Source organism: Artemia franciscana, chromosome 1 (assembly GCF_032884065.1).
Source record: "Artemia franciscana chromosome 1, ASM3288406v1, whole genome shotgun sequence".
NCBI classification, from domain to species: Eukaryota; Metazoa; Arthropoda; class Branchiopoda; order Anostraca; family Artemiidae; genus Artemia; species Artemia franciscana.
Genome location: NC_088863.1, coordinates 18,304,527 through 18,329,863, shown reverse-complemented (window position 1 = coordinate 18,329,863; position 25,337 = coordinate 18,304,527). Strand labels below are relative to the sequence as shown.

Here is a 25,337-nt window from a genome sequence, read left to right as displayed (position 1 = left end):
ATTTACAATTTAAGCGCAGCAATACTAAAACTTGATGTAATTAAAACAGCCCAACCCATCTTTAAGATATTCAAGAAAATCATTTCTTTACCCGAAACATTATTGCCACTATCTATATAATATGATTAATATTATACAGGATTAGCTGTAATGCGTAATTAGTGAAATATTAACAACAATAACTACATACAATTTAGAAAATCAAATTCAAGAGATGTGAAAGAGAGATGGAGAAATAGAGGAGTTAAGAGGAGAAAAGAGTTACTTCAAATGCAACAAATAAGCTTGCCTTTTAAAATTATCTAGTGCTAGACAGCCTATGTACTGACATTGATTGGTAAGGTAAAAAAACTGCTTTCCAGACATTTTTTTTCAAGTTCGAAGAAAGTTGTCAGACTAGTAAACTGAACTTGCTGGAATTAGATCAAATTCTGATAATCTGTAAAACCTTTATTCACCTAGCTCAGCCACTCATCTTTAAAACATTTAAGAAAGTCTATTTAGAAAGCACTTATTTATCATAAAAATTATTGTCTATCAGTTTTATATATTAAAAATACATACATTTTATATTCACAGCCCCCTGCCAGAAACCGAAAAAATGCGCTCTTTGCAAATCAAACAGTCACCCATGTTACAGTTACAAATGCCCTATTGCACAGGCGCTGCTGAAAGGTAAATCTAGTTCAAAATGAGATTCAGATGCTGAATTTTGTCGTGGAATATTAATGGGAAAGTTACGGATCGAATCCCAATTCTTTCACAGTTCTTGCAGTCCCATGACCTAGTTCTGATTCAGGAGCATTTCCTGTCACAAGACTGCCAAAGCCTGTTATCACTATTTTCTAATTTTTATCTCTTGTTTCGTGGTGTAGTTGTGAGACTGCAAATCTGTGACATCAAATCTGTTTCTTGGCAAAACCAACATCCATCTTCATATACAAGATGAAGAATGACGTCATATTCGGAGCTTACAACTATATGTGACGGTAAAGGTAAAAACTATGATAATGACATCAGCATTTAATGACGTCATCCCGCTAATAAAAACAAGAGGTGCAAATGTGTCAATATCATTTGATTATCATAATCGTTAAAGTGAACATGTCAGAAAAAAAGAGTGGAATTTTCAATAGATTTTTTTCTAGAATTTTCAATAGAATTTTCATACGACAACAAGCATCAGAACGAATTCCAACATACGACAGCAAGTGTAAGAACGAATTCCAGCATGCGACAACAAGCATCAGAATGAATCCCAATATACAAAAACAAGCCTCAGAACGAATCCCAACATACGACAAGCATCAGAACGAACCCCAACATACGACAACAAGCATCAGAAAGAATCCCAAAATACGACCAATTCGACCAGGCATCAGAACGAATCCCTACATACGACAGCATACGACAACAGGCATCAGAACAAATCCCAACATACGACCAGTTAGACCAAGCATCAGAACGAATCCCAACATACGACAACAAGTATCAGAACAAATCCCAACATACGACAGCAAAGCATCAGAGGGAATCCCAACCTACGACGTCGAAACATACGTACATTACGAATTACAACGAATTAAAACATTTTTACAACAACATACATTCCGTTGTACAACTTGCGGGAAGAGTCTCCCCGCAGGTAGTTGTACTGCGGGGATTATGTGAATGGGGACTGACGCTTCCCTTTTTTCCCTGGTTCTTATACGAAGAGGAAAGGTTTGCTGTAATTGTTGTTGATCTGCCAGGACATGAAGGTACAGTAATGATAAAGTATATGGTAATGTGTGGCGTGGGGCTTTGGAAGTGGCCAGAAAAAGATGATGTGCTTAGCTATCCGTCAAAGGATGTGATAAAAGTATTGAACAACCCAGTTCCCGTTCCCGGCACTTCCTCAACCGGGAGTACGAAGTTTTCGTTTGAAGATTTTTAGAAAAGATGTCAGTGTGTATTCCTTTTTCATTTTTATATGGCATATAGTCGAAATAATTTTTCTGAATAAAAATCTTGGACCAAAGATAGCTAAACTGTGCTATATCTATCGAATTAAGCATAGAAAACAGGTGGCCCAAAGTTACCCCATCCTCTGGGGTAAGATTTGTTCAAATATTAAATTCTAAAAAAATTAGAAAAACATAATACAAAAATTATTTTTAAGGTGAAACACCTTCCAGAGACATTATGCCACAGGACTGTGGAGGTTTTACTCCGTTATCAGTCACACACACTGATTTACAGACCAAAGTGTGTGAAAAGTGGTACAAAGTAACCCCATTCTATTGGTTGATCCGGGTCGCTCCTTACTTACAGTTTGTAGTAATAAACTGTTTCATTTCGTCAATGCTTTCACATTTGTCAGTGCCAAGGAGTTGTGGGGCAGTTTACTGGTTATTTATTTAGTAACTGCTATGAATAGAGATTTTTGCGAGATCAGTAGCTAATTTAAATTGTGATAATGCTTACTACACGATAAATATGAATAAGAAATAATGATAGTGAAAAATAACACAATGTATACACATATTTAGTTTCAAGTAGCTTTGACTGGACTCTAACACAAGCTTACCTATGAGAGACATTTTTTTTTATTTGGCCTGTAAGGTTTTTTCATGGTTAAAAAAATTTCTATTTACAAAATTTTTACATGCGATCCTTTGCAATGTTTTATGTACAATATTTCTTTTACTCGTTTGAGAGATTTGTTCAACATATATTTCCATCTAAAAAAATTACTTAGCAAACCTTCAAAATTCAATTCTGTGAATGGTAAAGCTAATTCTCAATTATCAAATGATAGCAAAAAATTTATCCTACATTGAAGCACTAAAATTATACAAATAAAAAGAAAATTTGTTAAGAAATATAAACTTTAAGGTTTAGATTTGACCACTCTTGCGGGATTCCGAAAGTTTCTAAGTTAATCTATTTTTTGTACCGTTTTCCCCACCGTAGCTTGGGTGTCTCAATGCACCCTCAATAAACCCGACAAGGCAAACAATCTACATACTTTAGAGTTTTTTTTTGTGTTTTTGATAAGATATTTTTGTCACATGTGTTTTATGCTATTTAGTATATACCATTTTTCCAGCTATGGATGTGTGGTGGTAAAGTTGAAATAGCACCGTGTTCCCATGTGGCTCATATATTTCGAAAGCAATCTCCATACACCTACCCTAGAGAGGGCGGAGTAACCTCAGTTTTATATGGTAACCTTGCAAGAGTTGCTTTAGTTTGGATGGATGAATGGAAGGAATTCTTTTTTAAGCTAAACGAAGGTATTGTGCTTGCTTCGGGCTTTTACCCTCTAACTCCTTTTACGATTCGTCCAAACTTAATACTTGACTTTAACGATGTATAGGGTGGGGTATCTTGACTTTCGTAATTCAAATCTACGGTTCTTGTGTGCACAATGGCTCATCCTCGAGAAGTGAATTTTGGTTAATCCTAATAAAATATACCAAAATATGATGAAAATGTAATACTTTAGAAACAAATTTCGGCTATAAATTTGCACATTAGATGAGCGGGCGTAAAGTATAGTGGGTCTGCATGCAAAATGTGTTAACTGTGTTAAAATGTGCAAAATTCTGCACATTATGAAGTAAGGACTATTTTCTTACTTCACGCTGTCCAAATACTTTATCCCCCCCCCCCCGTAATTTGCAAATAGATAGCTCATATTATTTAAGTCCAATTTATTCTGTCTCCCGTCACTTGTTTTCCACTGAGCGTAAGCTGATTGTCTCTGAATGCAGACAGATAAAACTGCTTGTTCTCGAGTGTGTACATTATGTACACAAGTACGAAATCTACATCTACATCTAAATGTATGCGATGACTTATTGAAGTAGGGAGAACTAAAGATGGCTTTCTGGTGGTTATTTTTTTGTTTTATTTTAGAATTCATGATTTTTACGCCTTCAAAAACGTCCAGAATTTTTTTTATTAATTGCTTTGTTCTCCTGGTGCTTTTTTTTTTTGCAAGCAAGAAAATAAGACTCGTGGCTGGTGGAAAATAATTTATTTATGAACAAAGATATGAATTGGGAGCAAAATACCATTTTGCTTGTAAAATGCCCAGTAGTATAAGGTATTCGCCAACACTGTAATTTAGAGCTAGGCTTATTTGTTTCCCAAGCCAAAGTAGATGGGTTCATTCGAAATTAGTCCGTAGACGCTCTGAAATTTAAATATTTCTGAAAATAAGGGACAATAGTAATGTTTAGGAACGAAACGATGCTTGATGAAGCAGTCTATAACCGTACCATGCCATCTTTGTTAAATAGTCCCCCTTTTAAAGGATGCCTGTACATATATTACAGAGAATAGAATAAGGCCTAAGTCCATCAGTATATTTATAGTAAAAGAGTAGCTTATGCGGGATTGGTATGTCTGAAGAATGCTCAAAGGGGGTACCTTTTTTCTATAAAATCTTGGGGATTTTCTTGGAGGTGGTCAAAGCACTAGCTTCAAACATTATGGGTTGGTGGGGCTGTATTCCTCAATGAGCTGGTCTTGAGTGACTTCACGCTTCGAAAAAAGGGTACCGTGGACTCCCTTCATAAGCTCGATAAATCTATATTTGTAATTCAATAATGTCCGTTCCCCTTATTTGAGTGCTTATTTGTAAACTTAATTGATTATTGTAATATTAGACCTGTTTATTGACTGTTGAGTACATCACAATAGTTTGTTTGGCAATAATCTGTCACACGAGGAAGCATGTTTAAAAACCGCTATAACATTCTTGTAGAACGTGTTTTACGACCTTCTAATGTTAGGATGGTGGAACATTTTGCCATGTGTACAGTTATTTGAATTTATAAGTTGGATCGACCAGAACATCTGCTAAAATATCAAGGTTTTAGAAAACTCCGTTATATCTCTTTCTCTTTTTTCTCGCTCTTTCTCTCCCTCCCCGTCCTCTACCCACACGGCCTCTCTCCTGTATCAAAGTAATCCAGGCGAAGGGTTGTTTGAAGCTGGCTCATGTCTTCCTAAATATATACTTTACTAAACAGATCTTTTTAAAATTATCTTTGAACCTCCTTGATATTTTAGTCTCTCAGCAGGACTTTATGATAATTTAATGTCTTTTAATCTCAAGTTGTAGCCCATGTAATATATTTTTCAATTAAAATTAACTATTTTGTTCCTAATATGTATAAAAATCTTGGCAATCAAGAAGTCTTAAACACTTTCTAGAGTAAATTACAATTGAATGAATCAAATAATTTAGAGAAACATCATTTTCATATCCTCGAAAGTACTCAAAAATCAGTTCACGACCTGCTTGCAGTAAGGGAAGTTCTAAAACTAACTAGATTACTTTTGTGGTGATAATACTTCCCCATGGGACCTTGCTGAATTGAAAATCATGATAAATAACCCCTTTGTTTAACTTTAGTCCTAATCTTGTATGTAAAGGAGGATTCTGCTCTCGGTCTATTCCTTGAATACTAAACAATTGCTTCATTTAACTCCAAGCCTCTCAAAATACTTGATTCTTTGCTCTTGTTTAGCTTTTAGGTGTTTGACTAGATATTGGCAGGAGGCTACTGACTTCGTAACTCCAGATATACATCCTTGGGACTGTTGAAATCGATTTCTGGGACTTTGATATTTTAACTCGAGGACTTGAGTCCTTGAAGTGTTCACTTCATCTGTCTAGAAACCTATAACAGTTTACCGTTGTCTAGTAAAAAGTAAAAATTCAGAAGTTTTTCAAAGAATTTAGGTCTGTATGATGCTTATGACGATTAAAAAAAGAAGTTAAAATTGATTAAAGAGATGGTAATAAAATTATATTGAGTTCTTGAACAGTACATTCCCTAGGACTACATCACTAGATGTTGCCCACGTATTTCCAAACGGAACTTGTCGTTTTCTCGCGTAATTGTACGTGATAAAAGGTATTGGAGGAGCCGTCTTTGGTGGCTAAAACCTCTGGCCAGGAAGTTTTTTGAAAAAAATAATAACAAGGTTTATACTCAATTACACTTGACTCGATGAAGGGAACCCTACGACTGTCTGAATCCACTTTAGGTATTAGCATCCAATTCTAGTAGTGTTCGTTCGAAGCTCAAGTAAGCTGTGCTGGAACCACCTACAGAGCTAGCACTGCTTTAATTCATCCTGGTTAGCTATTCGAGGGAGGATTTCCCTGCATTTACAGCTTATGTATCGTAGATACCGTCTGTCATCGGTTCCCCATACCTTTATTGGAGGGTGTCACCACTCTCGCTGAGAATTAGTGTAAATTACTTTGACTGTTACTCATCTTGTGAGTGTTATGTATATTTCAGTGAGTGATAGGCTTTGCGGAGATAACCATCCAAGAAAAATTTGTTTACCGGTCAATAAATCTAAAAAAAATCCTTTGGCCAGAGCAATGTGTATAAATTTAGACAGTATAATCAAACTCAGTAATTTTTGGCTACTACATTCTTGGCGGGTACAAACAGCTCCTCCCACTTAATCTAACATCAGCGGTCCAGTGTATATTGCCCTGGAACACGTATTTTGGCAGAAACTCTCTTAGAATTCCTTTGAAAACAACTCGAGACTTTGAAACTAACTTATAGCTTCTAAAAACTCTAATAATAATAATATTACACTACTAACTACCGATTTTTATATAGGCTATGTATAGGAATAAATTAATTTTGAAATTAGATTCTTTAAAAGTTCGTGTTACAAAGGTAAAGCCAAGTTTCGCGTTCAAGAGAAATCTGACTTGTCTACCTGTGAAAAAATCTAATGTCGCTTATGTTTATACTTGTTCAAATGTTCTCCGGAGCACTTGCGTCTCGGTCCGACTTTGCCTAATGGTTGAGATAGGGAATAATTGTACTGTTTAATTTTATCTACAGTGACTACTAATGCTCAGCCTTGTTCTAATTTAATCAAAAGTTGACCCTTTTCTAATTTAGTGAATCAGGTCATATCAAGTTTCATAGTCATATCAAGTTTCGCGTTCAAGAGAAATCTGACTTGTTTACCTGTGAAAAAATCTAATGTCGCTTATGTTTCTACTTGTTCAAATGTTCTCCGGAGCACTTGCATCTCGGTTCGGCTTTACCTAATGGTTGAGATAGGGGATGATTGTACTGTTTAATTTTATCTACAGTGGGCCAGAGTGACTACTAATGCTCAGCCTTCTCCCAAATGCCGTAAATATCCCTTTCTCAGCAATCAATCGCAATATATTTTGTCTAAGATAAAAGTTGACCCTTTTCTAATTTAGTGAATCAGGTCATATCAACTTTTTTGCGTCTCAATGAGACAACATTCGCCACGATACGGCTTTGGTTAGTTTCTATTTGAAGGTGTGCACTCTTCATTCAACTGATCACGATCCACCTAATGGCTCGAATTATAACTCAACAAAGTCAACCCACAAAAGCTCAACTAGGAAAATTCATTCTTCAGAAAATTTAATCTGACAAACCTGACCCAGCAAAATTCATCCTACGCTAAATTCAACATGGCAAAATTCAATCCAGCATTAGATAGCTGAAAAAAAGATTCTATTCTTCAATCCAGCATTACTCAGCCCAAAAAACTACATTCAGGTGACGTTTAATCCATGCAAAATTAAACTGAGCAAAACTGCGTAATTCAACGCACATAAAATCCAAACGGACTAAGCCATACCGGCAAAAGAGACCAAAAAACGCTGCCTCACACTTGACTCTGGTACCAAGCCGCCGGAGCCCAATACAAATGCGCACGATTCTTCTTTGCCCCAATCTATTCGAAGTTTCACTCTTCACTCCTACCCATGAAATTCAATTGTCCTTTAAAACCTTTCTTATGACCTAATCCCATGCCACTCAGGGAAAACTTGCTTATGGTTTGATCCCAGACGGAAGACCAAAAACAACAATCTTAGGATGTCTGTCATCCTTCATCTTCAAAGCGTGTCCTAGCCATCTTAGCCTTTATTTTAGTACTGCCCAAGAAAATGGGATAGAATCACATTTTCCATTCAGCTAGTTATTTGACATTCGGTCAGTCAAACAGGTACCTCGAACTGTATGTTGACAATTCCTCTTGAGAACATTTAACAAATCTTCCTCTGCCTTTTAAAGCGCCAACGAGCCGTACCTTGCCACTTTCATTACCGTAGCCTCAAATAGTCTAGCCTTGGTTTGCAGAAGTTATATACTTGATTGATCTTCTCGTTACCCATGATCACCTCTTCACCTTCATTTATTACTAGTATAAGCTACTTAGTCTTCTTAACATTAATCTTGAAACATATTCTTGCAATATGACCCCTCGAAACCACTAAAAAATCGTTCATTTTGTAACATTTTTTATCAAAGACACTAGTATTTTCTGCATAATCTAAGTCTAGAGGAGTTTACCTTACCATTTGGTTTCATCCTCTCCCAAGGCCCTTGCCATGTTTCTTAGGATCAAGTAAATCAAAGTAATCCATATAAGCACAAAATAATTGAAACCGGCAAAAGTCAATCAGCAACAAGTTTAACAAGAGAGGAGTCAGTCTACCCAGCACATGGAAATCAGTATATCAGTACTGAAAAGAGACAAAACTACACTGCTTCAGATTTGACTCTAGCCATTTTTAAATCATAGCTAAAAACAGAGGGGACAATAGGGGGTAAATTCACCATAAGATTAATATGATGGACTTTTACCCTCCTGGAGAAACTGCCAAATTTTGGCCTTAAAGAATGTTCATTTTCATTCTTCTAACCATTTTTCTTTTACAGTCTTACAAGATTTGCATCTCTAGAGCTCCAATGCTCGAGTCTTGGAGGATTTTTTCATTGGGGAATGATTTGAAATGAGAAAATATAGTTTATAGAAAATATTGTTATAGATTGGCAAACTTTCCCGAAGGGTCTTTTGACCAGTGTTGTGAGACTAGTTTCGCCACTGTTCGTGTACAGTTTGGGAGTTTGGGAGATGTACAGTCATTGGTATATACTGAGAATTATCACCACCAATTTCGACGATATTGCCTTTATCGAAGTAATTCTTATTGTTGTTGGCGTTAATAATTTTATCATCCATTAAGTCATTGCCACTGTCTTGTACATCGCTTATGTCATCTCCCATCGTTGATATCATTTGTCATCATTTAACCCCATTCAAAATTTGCACCGGCAAAGCCTTACATTTCTATAAACCTTTGTCTCTCCTATACTGAATTTTTCCATCTTTGCCCCATTGCCAAGCCTGGAAAGCACTAAGCTTGGAGACAGAGACCTGAGGATAAGCTTATTCACGGCCCCCCTATATTTACTTGTTTTCGTAAAAGGATTCCAGTATAACTGAAGATAGCAGGTTATATCATGTGTTATCATTCTCTTCAAACCAAATAGTAACTCAATAAACTTGTGGCTTTTTCGAGCCTATATATCATCTTTCCTTCATTGGAAAAGTTAGCAAGACACCCAGTAAAACATTTTAGGAATAGATAATAAGCTATTAAGCGATTTTTAAAATATAAATCGCTATTCCTTTGGCTGTGTTTTGGTCTACATAATACTTTGGTTTGTCAGATATCTCGTGTTTGGCTTATGACGACTGTATTTTTTGTTAATTAGCCGTTAAAAATTTTTCGTTGTCTGAAGCTGCAATTGGATCATTTCATCAAATAGATTAACTGCAAAATATTGAAAAATTGTGTGCATTTGAGTGTTAACGCGCTTGCTGTTCCACCATCATTTTATTGTTGGGATTTCCCGTGGCTATTGAATTCGATTCCTTAAAAATCATTTTCATGTCTCAGTGACAGCCGACAGTCTCGACGACAAAGGGCCCATTACCAAATTTTTCAAGCACTTCCGGGAACTCCCGGAGCAATTTTGGTAAAAATGGCAGGGGATCATAAATGTGTCAGCAGCCAGAAAAGCTAATGAGAGGCTAGTTTAAAATAAGGAAAACGTAAAATTTATTACTAATTGTTAAGCAAAGCACTGTCTATTCAGTGTACGTACAGGATAAGTAATATATATCCTGTCTCGGCAAGGTTTCCAAAGACGGTGGTTAACATAACAGGGAATTACCAAAGCTCTCAAATTACTCAAACGACACATTTTCCAAACAGGTATGCTAGAATATTTTTAGGGACTGCCCTCTCCTGAACTTCAAAAATAGAATTTTGCTGCGCTCAATCGGAAAAAACAAATTAACACTTTCCAATGATGCTAATTTTATTAAATCTGAATTTATCTATTTCCGGCAGAAAACATGAGAAGCTAAATAGTTTTCTGAGCTTTCAGGGAAAGTAGGTGTTGGCTTTTAGTTTTCTATCGGTTCTTCGGATCTCTTATACAAGCTCTACAAGTTGTGGCAAGACCACCCAATCAATTCTAAACAGTTTGGCCACACTAGCTACAAAATTTTAAAATGGACGAGATAGGATGATCCTTTTACTTATTGATCCCTTAAATCTTTTACATGGCTTTGTATCTCTGTTTTTCAAGTGTACCATGTTTGCGTGGTAAGCTTGTAGATGATTCACGAAAAAGATTTAAGCTGCTTATTCAAAATAGTTGCCAGTTGGTGTAAATATAACTGGAGGACTCTGCTCAACCTTTATTTAACTTTGTGATGATTATGTATTGCTCTCGATTTGCTTATTCAGTTTAATGAAGTGCCGCTATGTCAGAAGCGCCTCTGGTCGTATTATTTTCGGTATTTAAAGCGCCCACTTTTTCTACCATCATCGAATTGTAAGCAAAAACTCGTAAAGTATAGGGCTCCGATAGCACTTCTTGATAACCTGTTTGCAAGAGTCATTGAAAACCAGAGCAATACTGTCAATCGACTCATGTTTCAGTTCATTCAGTTTGCTGTACGTATATAGTGTTGTTAATTTTGCTTTTCTTCTTTTTGACTCTGCTTTTCGTAAGTTGTTATGAATACCAACGACTCTCTCATACCCCAGTATCAGGATCAGACCGGGCTTATGATTCTAGCATATGAGATAAGGCCACTAACTATCTTTCACCATTTTATAGGCTTCCAATAAATTTTGACATACATGCCTAAATAAATTGAAATTATGTTTCTTATCGGGTCTTTTTGTATACTGTATAGTTGAAAGCCTCTCGCTTAATCACTATTAATGATTTTTTGACGGTTTTACGTCTTGTCACCATCTGATGGATGCTTTGACTTCTACTATTGTGTCTTTTGCCTCATCCATTAACATCGTTCTGGTTGGGTCTCTCTTCTTGTTGTCAAGGTGATACAAGTTACGCAAGGTAATGTAGGCACACATTTACCTCTGACTATTAAAAAGAGTAAATGTCTAAGAAAGAAGACTTGAAAAAGACCTTTTTTATACGCTGCATATCTGTAGAGAACCATTCCAATGAATGAGGTACTCCGATTAGCCATTTATTGAGCCCGACAAACGAAGGTTAAAGGGATACAAAAAACACAAGTAACGTGACTAATCTGGTTAAAGGAATAGTGGCACCAGTGCGCAAATTCATGGAAATATTTGGGGGAGGGGCAAATGTTTTTTGTAGATCTAAAGGAGGGAGGACAATTTTTTGTTTCTATTTCTTTCAATAACCCCCCCCCCCGCGTAATAAAATTAATCTGAGGGGAATGCAAAAACTCAAAGAGAGGGGTTGAATTTACCCCTTATTAGCGCCACTGAGTTACACATCTTGTGCCAATGGCTTTCTGAATCCATAAAACATTTTATAGAAGCAAGATCAAGCTATTAGAAGAAGATTAGGGTCACTTGAGGAGTTTTAATTTAAATTATCGGTTTGGTTTCAAAAAAATACTTCTTGCCCAGATAAGGGGGTGTATTTGTCCGTCCGGTCTTTTTCTATGGTTTTAAAAAATTACTGTTATTTTAAGAAATCTAGTTCCACATTTGAATTAGAACTTAGCCTAAATTGATTTCGTTTTTTGGGTACAGTATGTGTGTTGATTAAATTTTGTATGGTGACAAATCAATGTGTGGATATCTTGATTTCTTTCTTTCTAAATTGTTATTCTGAAAGTACAATCAGTTTTGACGATTTTTTCCAGCTCTAACCTATAGTCAAGTGAGAACTTTTTTCCTTTTCTACAAAAGAAAATGAAAAATTTAATCTTAGAATTTTTAAGATTTAACATTACTTAAAAACCTGACCTTTTTTCTGGTGACTTTTATGCAAGATGAAAATCACTTTGGTGATCTATAAAATTCCTAAGACAACATTATAAAATCTTGAAGTTCCTGGATTATCTGTTATAGAAATATTACGAAATGAAATTCCTTTGACAATTTTCCATAGTTAATATTGGGCAAAATCTTTAATATTGTGAATTAGATGGCCTTTTTTTGCAGAAGCATCAAGATTAAAAGAATCACAGGCTATTAGGAGGAGACTAATTTTGAGAGAAGAACTGAAGTGCAAATCGTTCGATTGGTACCTCAAGAACGTATGGCCTGAAAATTTTTTTCCATCATCGGAAAGATTTTTTGGGAAGGTTTGTTTTTTTATTCAGTTGACCATTAGTAGTGTTGCCGGCATATCGTGACATTATGCCTAGTCCAACTTACACGCTGGTGGATGCACCTCCTATTTGCTTTACGCCGTCTTTTAAAAGTTTCTTTAGACCCCCTTTGCAAAGTTGCAAAAGGCTCTAGGGGATCTCTTAAAATCTTGTTCAAATCTAAGGCTTTTTTCTTTTATTATATCCCTTCATTGGATACTTAGTATAACTATTTTTAGGAGTCTGTGTAAGTATACATCAGTCAAGGTATATAAACTGAGTAGGTTCGAAGGAGGTATAGACTATAAAATTGAATTTGATATGGGGATGACACAAATTGAAGGCGTACAATATAATTTAGAATACAACTTTTACTGGTTATTTTATAATAAACTGGATTTTGAGCAACCTTTTTCAAGCTTAAGACCTTTTGATGTTTTTGTGCCCCCCCCAAAAAAAAACGTAAAAATCCGTATCTGTAGGGCTCAATTTTGCTAATGAATCTTTTTTATTTAATTTTTTTACTTTTAACTAGTTTTTCAGCAAAGGAAGACCTTGGGGAAACCCAACTAGTTTGTCCATAATGCAAGAACATGGGGAGAACCCTTGTTGTTTAACTAGTGGAGCCAATGAGCTTTTGATTGTATCATTGAATAACAACTATTGTTGACTTTGAGTGAAAATATAAAACTCCAGTGAAGAGTTAGTTAGTGTCACAGTTCTAAATTGGATATTGTTCGATAGTATTATTGTGAATAGTTTCTTTTTACTTTGGAATATTCCAGAAGTGAGTAATTTCGCTGCATTCAAACAGTTCGTGGTAACGAACTGTAGTAAGGAGCGACCCGGCTCAATAGTAAACGAAACTTTAAAAATCAGAATTTTAATGTTAAAAGATACATCAAAAGAATTGGATTTTCATGCTGATTTTAAATATAGAAGTTTCATCAAATTTAATCTTTGTCATCAAAAGTTACGAGCCTGAGAAAATTTACGTTATTTTGGAAAATAGGGGGAAACACCCCCCTAAAAGTCATAGAATCTTAACGAAAATCACACCATCGCATTCAGGGTATAAGAGAACCCTATGGAAAAAATTTCAAGCTCCTATCTACAAAAATGTTGAATTTCATTTTTTTTTTCTTTGCCAGAAGACAGATCACGGGTGCGTGTTTATTTTTTTTTTTTTTTTCCAGGGGTCATTGTATCGACCAAGTGGTCCTAGAATGTCGCAAGAGGGTTCATTCTAATGGAAATGAAAAGTTTTAGTGCCCTTTTTAAGTGACCAAAAATTGGAGGGCACCTAGGCCCCCTCCCACGCTCATTTTTCCCCCAAAGTCAACGGATCAAAATTTTGAGATAGCCATTTTGTTCCGCATAGTCGAAAACCATAATAACTATGTCTTTGGGGATGATTTACTCTCCTACAGTCCCTGGGGGAGGGGCTGCAAGTTACAAACTTTGACCAGTGTTTACATACAGTAATGGTTATTGGGAAGTGTACAGACGTTTTCAGGGGGATTCTTTTGGTTTGGGGGGGGGGGGGTTGAGGGAGGGGGCTATGTGGGAGTATATTTCCTTGGAGGAATATGTCATGGGGGAAGAGAAATTCAATGAGAAGGGCGCAGGATTTTCTAGCATTACTAAAGAAAAAAAAACAATGAAAAAATAAACATGAAAAAGTTTTTTCAGTTGAAAGTAAGGAGTAGCATTAAAACTTAAAACCAACAGAGATTATTAAGCATATGAGGGGTTCTAAAAATACTTTAGCATAAAGAGCGAGGTATTTAGGAGGATATAAATACATCGCTCTTTATGCTAAAGTATTTTTAGTAATTTCAACTACTTATTCTTAAAGAATTGGGACAAAACTTAAGATTTAGTATAAAGAGCGAGGTATTAACGAGGGGACAAACCCCCTCAAATACATAATAAAAATATAAGAATATAAAAGTTTTTTACCTAAGTTAATTCTTAAGTTACGTATATTTTTTACTAATAAAAACGTTCGTTAAAAATTAAAAGTTCTAGTTGCCTTTTTAAGTAACCGAAAAATTGGAGGGCAACTACGCCTCCTACCCCACTCCGTATTTCACAAATCGTCTGATCAAAATTAAGCCAAAGCCATTTAGCCAAAAAGATAATTAGTATGCAAAGTTCATTTTAATAATTTATGTGCGGAGAGCCAAAATCAAACATGCATTAATTCAAAAATGTTCAGAAACTAAATAAAAAAAAGTAGTTTTTTTAACTGAAAGTAAGGAGCGACATTAAAACTTAAAACGAACAGAAATTACTCCGTATATAAAATGGGTTTTCCCATCCGCAATCCCTCGCTCTTTACGCTAAAGTTTGACTCTTTGCCACAATTTTAATTTTTAAAACAATTAAAAACTTTAGCGTAAACAGTGGGGGATTGCGGAGGGGAAATCCCTTTTCATATAGGGAGTAATTTCTGTTCGTTTTAAGTTTTAATGTCGCTCTTTACTTTCAGTTAAAAACAACTAGTTTTTTTCATTTAATGAACATTAAGAAATAGCACCAGAGAGCAGATTGACTTTCGAATAAGATGAAATGTTCAGTAGATACGTAGTATATCTGAGTCGATTCAAGAGGGATGATTAGTTATGTTTTGCGACGAGAGCTAATATAATTATCTGCCTTGCAAGCTGTTTTGAATGTAATTGTTGGCCTATAGAGAAAAATGGACTGAGTCATATATTGAAAAAGACATAAGATTTATTTATATATATGGGGAGAGGGTACTCGAAACATAGACAAAATCTTCTTTCGTTGCCATGTAATAGTTAGTTTGTTATCAGGAGTGTAAACATCAAGAGTAAATAAAAATGAACGTATTTGAGAAACACAAAATCATACATAATCTTATAGCTTTGGAAAAATGATTGAATCTAAATGATCGGTTTCAAAAATTGTCGGTGAAGAGGAGAATCTTTTGTCAAAGAGTGGTTGATGTCATCTTGAAACAGGACTCTCCAGCCTTGGATTATTTCATGATGTTTTTACATTGTTTCTTTTCGAATCATAGTGTACTCAATTATTTGGAAGCCATCCTAGCCGAGTGGGTTGGTGCGCCGGATTAATGATCCTTTGTCCTAAAGGACGAGAGTTTGAATCCTAGCGTACGTAATTGTTTGGTTTGTGACGGAGGTCAGTGGCGTGACTCTGTAAGCTGAGCCAGAGTCGACCCAGCTCTAAAAGGGTACCTGGAGAAACCTGGGGAAGGTAGACAGGAAGGGTGTGAGAAAGCACAGGATGGTTGGCCTCCAACCCCCCATTGCACTTCCTTGCTAAAGAGCCAAGAAACGGAGATATGCACCGCCGGTAGGGACTGTATAGTCTGATGTCGTATTCTTTACCTTTTATGCATTTACTCAGTTTATTGACATACTATTTGAAACAAAACGAAAAGGTATTGTGAATTTGCTTTTGAACATTACCTAGATTTTCCAAAAGTAATAGGAGCAGTCTATATGGAAAATTTAAAACTTGACTTTCAGATTAAGTCACGAGAACACAAAATTCACCGGTAATTTAAAATCTCGTCCGAACAAGTGTAATCAGCTTGAAGGGTGACATCACATTTTCACTCCTCCACCTATTCTGCCTCTGGGAAATCTGAACGGAGTGCTAGAAGTAAACAAAAGTACATTCTTCCTTGGATGCTAGTTAGTTTTTAATCTGCAGCTTGAATGTCAATAGTGAAAAAAATGTACTACACATGCTCCCTATGTTTGTATACATTGGGCAGTTGGTCGTCCTGTGAGAATTGCTCTATTGTGGATTAATATGATGAAAAATGTAGATTGCGCAATCCACGCAAGCCTCATAGAGGATATGTAATAAAGATTAAGGATTGTAATACATGTATTGACGAAGTTTGTGATTCTTATGATAGAGCGGATCTATGTTCGAACCGTCACTATGATAAGTGTGATTAGTGGGAAAATACTTATCCCTGTATGATTAGAAAGGATTCTAAACGATCATTTAGTCTATTTTTAAGAGACTGGTATCGTCGTGGATTTATATTATATTGAGAGGAAGAATTTTGACCATGCTTCAAGTGCCGGAACAACAAGAAAGTAGTTCCTACCTCATCGTTGCGAAGACACTGGTTGTTATGATTATAAACCTGCAGATTTTGATTTGGCAGTTAAGGAGAGTGGCTCCTCATTTGAAAATTCTGTTTGTGACGTAGCATCAAGTAAATAAATTGAAACGCATGAATTCTACAGTGTAAATTAGAAATGTATCATTGACTACACAATGAGGTACAATAAGAATGAAAATACATTGTATTGTAGTGAATGTGATCCTGACTTTTCTCTACCTAATCAATACAAAGTGAAGGTAGATGATCTACCACTGCTAGCTGTTGTTGATGACGATGATCATCTACATGTAGAAGAAGAAGAAGAAGAAATCGAGAGAAAACGAAAAAGACATTTTTTTTTTTACATGCATGTTTTATTAATAAACGAATTGACAAACTTTATTCGAACACTTTAGTCTTAGGGCATTGCAATCAATATTATACAAATAGGAGAGAGTATTTTCCACTATGAAATTATTCAGACGAGGATTTTCCACATGAATACTGATAAATTCTTTGTAGGTATAGTTACGACATCGGAAAACAAAATACAATAGTGCATGAAAGCCACAGCTTTTAGTGGTCAAATTTTGCACTCTATTCTGGTTTTGAACAGTAGATTTTCTCTTGCATTTAATATAGGTTTTAATGTGGAGGCCAGAGAATGTAAATGGCAAACCGAGAGGATCGAAAAATTCTATATTCTTCGGTGTTTGAAAGATGCACAGCCAGTGACCAGTATTTCTTATATTTGATAGACTGCTATGAAAATGGTATGAGTATCACCTTGAATGTTGTCAGGGAAATCCGATGGTATACTTTTGAATTTCTATTTTGACATGAATGGATCCAAGTTAAATGCATCAATTATTTGATTCGTGTTCATGGTGTCAAGTCTAGTACAACACTATCATCGGGAGTGATCTCCCAATAGCTTTAAAATTGACTTAGTAATATTAACCTAAGGCTTTCAGTCAAGGCATCGGCGAATGTGCTTTCTTAACTACACTCCCAGTTCTAACAACAGCCATATCTTGAGTGCCAATGATTGCATAGTCAATTCATATAGAGTTCTGTAGGGTTTTTATCAAATGATAAATTGTACAGAGGAATTCCATTCACTTTTCGCACAAGACTGGATAAACCAAAAAATTTTAAATCTTGGGGTAATTTTGTCCAGGTCCCAACGTCATTAGCACTCTTCACAAGGCTAATGTGAATTTTGAGGGGATTTTTCCATTGATTAATTATGAATAAGTATAACTACGAGGACCTCTGGCAATGTGACATTGATAGATAACTGTATGAGGAACGGACAGTTTGATATTGTTGTCGTTGCTCTCGGTTTGTCCACCTGCGAATGTAACAAAGCTCATGACCTGTTGTTTTTTCACATGGAGTACTGCTGAAATGAGATTGCTAATTGCTTCATTCACTGCAGCAATTGTTTTTTTCTAAATGAAATTACCTAGCAAGTTGTAACTTTATGTCAATCTTAACGTTGGGTGGCAACCATTGGGAAATATTAAATATCTCATGATTTGGTCTACCAACCAAGTGATACTCTTTGGTCACTGCTGTAGTCAGCTCACCATCAGTATCGACATTCATTCTATATTCGCAACCCGTCGCTTCACCTCTCAATTTCTTGTAGGATTTTGGTGTCATCAACATAAATTGTATCTAGAGTTTGATAAATTATTGCCAGTGATCACCAATGTTCTATTAATGTACTCATTAATTTGTCTAAACAAGTTGTGTAGGAAACAGTTTTCATAGGGTAGACATCAGCAGCACTGGGAGTTTTATTTTCAGGTATTTGTTCACCACAACATTTAAATCAATAAATATGGATGGTAAATCAATGAAATAATCTTCACTGGAAAATATTTTTAAGTGTATATTTTCTGACAGGGGTTGTTGAGGATGAAACTGTTCAAAGTAACTGTGCTTGACACTGACACCAATATTCTCAATATTGAATAGACTTAACGATGAAGTAATCAATGGATGAGATTTTTTATGAGGGAGATAAGTCATCTAATGAGAAGAAATCTTTTTTTCATCTAACAACCTTTTTCTTCTTCTTTTTTTATATTTTTCTTTTCAAAATGGTTGGTGATGCCTTTCGGGTCTCACCTGGATGGAGACTGATGAGTGAATGACTATCACGCATCTGTTTTAAGCTTTGCTCATTTTGTTGAAAATTTAATTGTTCACCAACAGCTCTTGCTGAAGATCTAATATTTTCCTTAAGACTCCTTGAAATTTTTACTCGAGCCCCATTCCTGTAGTGTTGAGGCAGCAAAATTTGTCACAGCTGGTACAATGTATTTCTTGGCAAGGGGTAGGGAAGAACAAAATAGCCTAGCAAACCAACTACCAAGACAGTAGTTAGACATAGAAGTGTGCCCCTTGTAATTGTCCAATCCATGACCTATTTGATGGGGACTCAGAGCAGCAACATAACAATCAATGTCAAGACAAACAAATCAAATTCTTCTACTCTTCATCTTGAACGACAGGTCGAAAATGGCATGTAATGACACACAAACCCTTTGTTACAGCCAAAAGGTCTCCCCAGTTCAGTTCTTAGTGTTAACTGACAGAGTTCCAAATATGAAGTGTTTACAGGAACGTACTGGAGATGTTTTGTATTGTACTGGTGAACATTGTTTCCTGTATTCTTTGTCTCTAGAACACGTAAAAGGGATATTGGAATAACCGACTCTGGAGGTTTCCACAAACGAATTGTAGAAAAATTTACAACCGTCTGAGGAGAAACTGGATCCACAGTGTGCATAGATATCATGATCCTTTCCACTGATGTTTTTAGCTTTAATAAAATAATTTTGAACACCAAGGACCTCACGTAAATCCTCATATAGGAAAATTCTTTCATTCTCAACTGGATTAGTAATATTGATTTTTCTCTTTCTGTTGAATGTGAAAACGCCGTTTTTTCGACTTGCAATTTTTTGTGATATCTCGGCAGAGCTCATGCATATTATTGTATTTTCTCTAGGGTACGATGGCAAATGACTAATCATTAGAGACAAAATTTGCCACGCATTTTTCGTTGGGGAATCGTCAGTCAAAGGCTCTTACTTTAATTTCGTACTCCGTTCCCTTTCTTAAAACATCATATGTATTCTTGATTATACAATCAACAAGGGCAACTTTATATCCATCCTCAAATTTAGTGGAGGGAGGGACTTAAGTCCAAAAATCACTTGTTTTGTTAAAATTGTCATAGAGAGGATGGGAAACATTGGACAGAAACGTCACAGAAATTATTGGGCATTGTTTACTCCTTCAGCAGCTATCCAAGAATAAAATTCAGAGTTGTGCCCAAGCCAGCAAACTAACAACTTTTTCTTACTACCCTGTGTTCGAGTCTGCAATGCTTTTTCAAGTTGATAAATACCACTATTTTTAACTTTTTGCGATTCATAGTCATAAAATCCCCCCCCCCCCCAAATCTCATCATCTTTCACTATCTCGTATTTGATAGGTCATTGGTTTAGTCTCTAGAACTTTTGACACTTTAAACAACCGAGTGGACCACTAGTAATTCACTTTCAAAAATATTACTTGACCAATTGATTAGAACCATATCACCCTCAGTCAATTGGCTTTTTATTCCACCTTCATTACTAGAAGAACATTGTTTGAGGAAAATTTCAAGTGTATTGTTATCACCGTGATGAACATCAAGAGGACTAAGATTGGACAAGGAGTGATGAGGACGTTGATTTTGAACTTGCATAATTTTATCCAAATAACGAATAAAGGCAGCAGTGTTTTTGAGTGTACAATATCTGGAAATGAGAAAACGAATGGTCTTAAACAATCTTTCCGCCAATGCAGCCTTGATTTGACTGTGACTATGATATAACTTTGTACCATATTTTAGTAGAATTTTCTTTACATGTGGATTGACAGATTCACTCCCTCGATCCGTTTGAATTTTTCTATAGGAATCTTGGTCAAATATTGTTACTAGAGCAATTGTAATCTCCTCTCCATGCTTAGATTTTAGTGGAATGGAATAGGAATAGCAACTAAAAATTACAAACAAAATGTACTTGTACGGTGTACTGTTTGTTCTTGCAACTCATCCAAAGTCATAAGGTTATCTTGCATAATTGGCGGGGGGTTTAATGCCTTAGTTTTTCTATATTGATTACTTTGAAGTCTGCGATTTTGATGAATGAGTGTAGCTAGGTTCATTTTGAAGATATTCTTTTGCTACACTCTGTTGAACATTAGAGGCATATTCTAGTCTACGGGGGGCGCTGACATCCAATCTCACCAACTTTTGCAGTGATACGGTTCAGAGTTTCATCCTTTTTGCTTGTAAGTGTTTTCTACCACCTCATCCAGCGTAACCTTTTGTATACTACAGAGGTTGTGGTGGTGGGAAGACGGTTTTTTCTACTCTCTAAAGTTGAATCATTGCTGCTGCTGCTGATGCTGCTGCTGCAGTTGCTGCTGCATTAGTTTGATCTAGGCGTGCTTGTTAGCAGTAATATTTAGAAATCATTCTTTTTAGAATCATCATATAATGATGTCAATTCTTTTAAAACTTTTTTTTTAATCACAACTGCTTTGGGGAAGTTCGATGTGTGTAAATATTTTAGGAGATTTGTGTAAATGGATAGCGTTTTCTTGCGATTTGAGACAAAATTATTTACTGGATGATTGAGATTGTAAGTGTTGCTACCTAGAGTGACTGGATGACTTGTATCTTCTATCTGCTCCCGATAGGAGACTTGCTAATAAATCTAATATTTTTGGTAAGTGTCCCTCCAGTAGTAGTAGTGGTGTTAACGCAGATGATTTTGTAGTATCTGACTCTTGCATCCTATCCGCAGCGTTCACAACACCAAAGTGTTTAATTTGATATGTTTTTTTGTCAACACGACGAAGTGCCATTTCAAAAATTAAAAGTTCCTGATCATCAGGTATGCTATTATTATTAAGGAAATCTTAGAGATTGCCCTAAAAGGTTTGCAGTGGAGGCAGGGCTTCATCAATTGCAGTCAATCTATAGGGTTTAGCCTTTTTCTTCAATACTTTAGATTGAGGTGGAGAAAGAAAAAGATTGCTAACAAGACTGGCAATAATTGGCAATAAAACTGAAAAAACCTTCCCCTGCCTAAACGAAATGTTTTCTTTTCTGTTTTTAACTGGTTGTTCTCTTGCATAGTGCACGAACAATGGATTGATGTTGTCTAGTCTGCTTCTTAATAGCATCTGGCAGCTGAACAATGCCTGCAGTTAAATTTAAACACAGCTCGTGTTCAAACACGAAATGTGTTTGATAAATTCTCGATCTACATTGTTCAGTATGACCTTCATAGCGGCGTTTTCGAACTACTCAAAAAAGATAAGTGTCTATTGTGATATAGCCTCTTCAACGTCATCGTTTCAACTAATATCTTTTCCTATCACCCACCGGCATATATACTGTTATTTCACAATCAAAAACATTAATAATAACACGCAATTCTTCAGAGGTGTTTTTATTATGGTTTGGTTGTAGCCTGATTTTAAGCTGAAAACAGAAGTTTCAGTTGACCCAGATAAATTTGCTTGTTTAAAGTTATGAGGGAACTTGAATCTTGAACATATTTACACACAATGTAATGAGTAAAGTTCAATGCGAGTCTTCGAATACTTTTAGTCTGAAATTTTTTCATGATAGGACTGTACTGTGAACAATCGAATGATTCCCTCAGAACATTGTTCTATTGATTCGGATAAATCGTCAATTATAAGCCAAGAATTTGGTTCAATTGAATTGAACACAACATTCAATCCCTTAATGAATTTAACTTCAGGTTCAATAGCCCTTATCCAATCAAATGATTCTTCCCAACTACTATAGCCATAGTATATACTTTTATTCATGTTTGATGATATCATGTTTCATGTTTATCTCCTGCCATTAACATTTCACCTCGATTCTGAATTATTTTCATCAAAAGTGTTGTTCCCCCACTCATTGATGGCCTATAGAGAAAACTCCTGAAACGTGTTATAAACTGATACATAATCTTTGTTTCTCTTTGTCACTGCTCTGTGTGTGTCTAACCCTGTTCATTGAACAAAAAATCTGAGTTGAAATCAAAGAGTTTGCTATATTGAATTGTGAATATATAAATAAAAAATATAAATACAAAAATACAAATATAATATATATATATATATATAAATATATATATATATATATATATATATATATATATATATATATATATATATATATATATATATATATATATATATATATATATATATATATATAAATATAAATATATATATATATATTTATATATAATATATATTTATATATAATATATATATATATATATATATATATATATATATATATATATATATATATATATATATATATATATATATATATATATATATATATATATATATATATATATATATACATATATATATATATATATATATATATACAAAAGTTTGCTTTTAATAATACAACACTAAAAAGAATCTGCTCTAAATCATTAAAAGATGTTGGCGGTGATGGTCCCCTCCCCCACTGTCAGCCGGCGGGGCGGCCAAAGGTTGTGCTCCCCCTCCCCCGGGATAAAAGGCCGCGAAGCATCCCCTGAGGTTTCGGGAATTTTTAAAGAAGCTTACTCACACCGAGACTTTATGACGAAAACACTTGTCTCGGTCGGATGTTAAGTATTACCCAAGGGTGAAGGTACTCACACCATCTCTTCAAACATAAATCTTGTCAAAAATGGTACTCTTGGCAAGTTTTTAAACATTTCTAGTAAAATATTTATATTTTAACGAGCGAATTGCCAACAGTTTTGCCAACAGTTTTGCTCGTGGAATTGTATTTTCAACAATAAAATTCCTATAAACGTCCATCGCAAAATTCTTTTCCACATATTGCGTGGGTATTTCCTTGCAATTTTTTTCCTTGGTGTGTGTCAGTATAAACTACACCTTTGGACTTGCAAACATAACCTAGGAAACCATGTTTTTTCCCATTTTCGAATTTAAAAATAAAAGTTGATTTGGAGCTCAACGTCCGACTAGTTTTGGATGGACTTCCCCGTCCCAGTTGGAATAGTCCATCGGAAAACAGATCATTTCACTGCTAGCCAAATCATCGAGTAGGTTCTCTGTTTTGACTTTCAAAAGTAGAGAATCCTCTCTCCATAGCAGACCTCTACTTGTCCCTCTTCCGGCCATTTTACCCTTGCCACATTAGAGTGGAGTTCTAACATGAGCTTTTTGAAATTTCTAAGATGGCCCTGCCTGCCGCAATATTTTCATTTAATACAATGTTTCTGTTTTCTATTCAATAGTACCATGTCTATAGCAATGATTGTAAATGCAGTGTAATTTGTATCGGCGATAATTCGAGTACATTGTTCGGGATCGGTCACAACGTCACAACGACTCTTATTGCGAGCACTTTCACACATTTTACCAAAGGCCAAATTTAAAATAAGTTTTTAGATTTCCTTTTGACCTTTGTTTTTGCTTCGGAATGTTTCTTGACAAAAGTGTCAACAAACGTTTTCAAATAAGGTTTTTGACTGAATTTGGGGGCTCTATGAATCTTCGCGACTTTAAAACCATTTTTGCACATCCATTTCAACGCTGCATGGTGTAATACAGTATTTTTCGGCAGGAGGTCCGCAATAAGTTTTTGTTTTGAAGATGTCTACTGCATTCCCTCAACCTCCACCAAAGATTTGTTGCGAGGACTCAAAGAGACACTAGACACAGGTCTATTGAGCCGGAAAAGCAAAATATTTGACCGAATCATGAAGTTCCACTGTTATCTCACCATCAATTTCGAAAAATGATCCCACCGGCCCATTCTCCTCAACACTGGCAATGCTGGGTATTTATTGGCAGAAGGGTCATTGAGCCATTTATGGTCACAACATAGCCGAGGGATATGGGAAATTCATATCAAGGAAAACTGCATCCGAAATTTTCCCCTGTCTGCTCTCCAGTTGGATCAGTTTCCAAGATACGATCCCCGTGAAAAACGTACCATCCCTATCTGACCACTCGATAAACAGGTGTTGATCAATGTCGATGAGGAGGCCAATTTTTTCCCGACTAATTTTCAGAATGAGGTCCATTACCATATGAGGAGTGGAAACATAATACTCTAGATCACGACCAAATTCCTCGTAAATTTTTCTGTATTTTTACATTCAATTTCCAACAGAGTGAGCACATCGCTTGAAAAATACAACTTGCAGTAGTCAAACCTATTTTTACACCCTTCCTCTGCCCATACATTTTTGGCAAAGCTGTATTCATTAGGAGTGCACCTAAGATCGTGCAGACTGTCGTAAAAAGATTCGTTTGAAGAGATATTCTCCTAGGCAAATGTCAACATATGTCCCCATAAATATTATTTTCAACAATTTCCACAAGCTTGTTTAGCTTTTCTATTCTAAACTAAAAATCGGGGGGGGGGAATTTTGTGATATACCCTTACTAATATCATCTTGTGGTAACTCTCCTGGTGAAACTGGACTGTTATCGATAGTATTTTGCAGTCCTGGACCAGGGAAGGTAGTCAATTCTGTTGCTTTCCCTGAAACTAAAATAAATGAATTTAGTTGGTTTTTTTTTTACGGGGGGATGGTCTTATCACACACAGACTAACACAATTGTTTTGACCCCTTTTTTGAAATAGGATTTAAAT

At 35.6% G+C, this 25,337-nt stretch overlaps 2 protein-coding genes across 5 annotated transcripts in view; one reads left to right on the top strand and one right to left on the bottom strand.

Annotated features, from left to right (window-relative positions):
* LOC136026521 (polypeptide N-acetylgalactosaminyltransferase 3-like) overlaps window positions 1–25,337 on the top strand; it is a 181,954-nt gene that overhangs the window by 92,526 nt on the left and 64,091 nt on the right. For all 4 annotated transcript variants that reach the window (XR_010617328.1, XR_010617329.1, XM_065703175.1 and 1 more), the window contains exons 9-10: window positions 3,092–3,278; window positions 12,338–12,480. Coding sequence is in view for 2 of the 4 variants with exons in the window: in XM_065703175.1 (XP_065559247.1) it covers window positions 3,092–3,278; window positions 12,338–12,480 (330 nt within the window). In the remaining 2 variants the exon portion in view is untranslated. The remainder of the gene's footprint in view (window positions 1–3,091; window positions 3,279–12,337; window positions 12,481–25,337) is intronic.
* The window catches only part of LOC136026548 (cuticle protein CP14.6-like), a 41,012-nt gene that overhangs the window by 14,886 nt on the left and 789 nt on the right, over window positions 1–25,337 (bottom strand). The window lies entirely within an intron of this gene.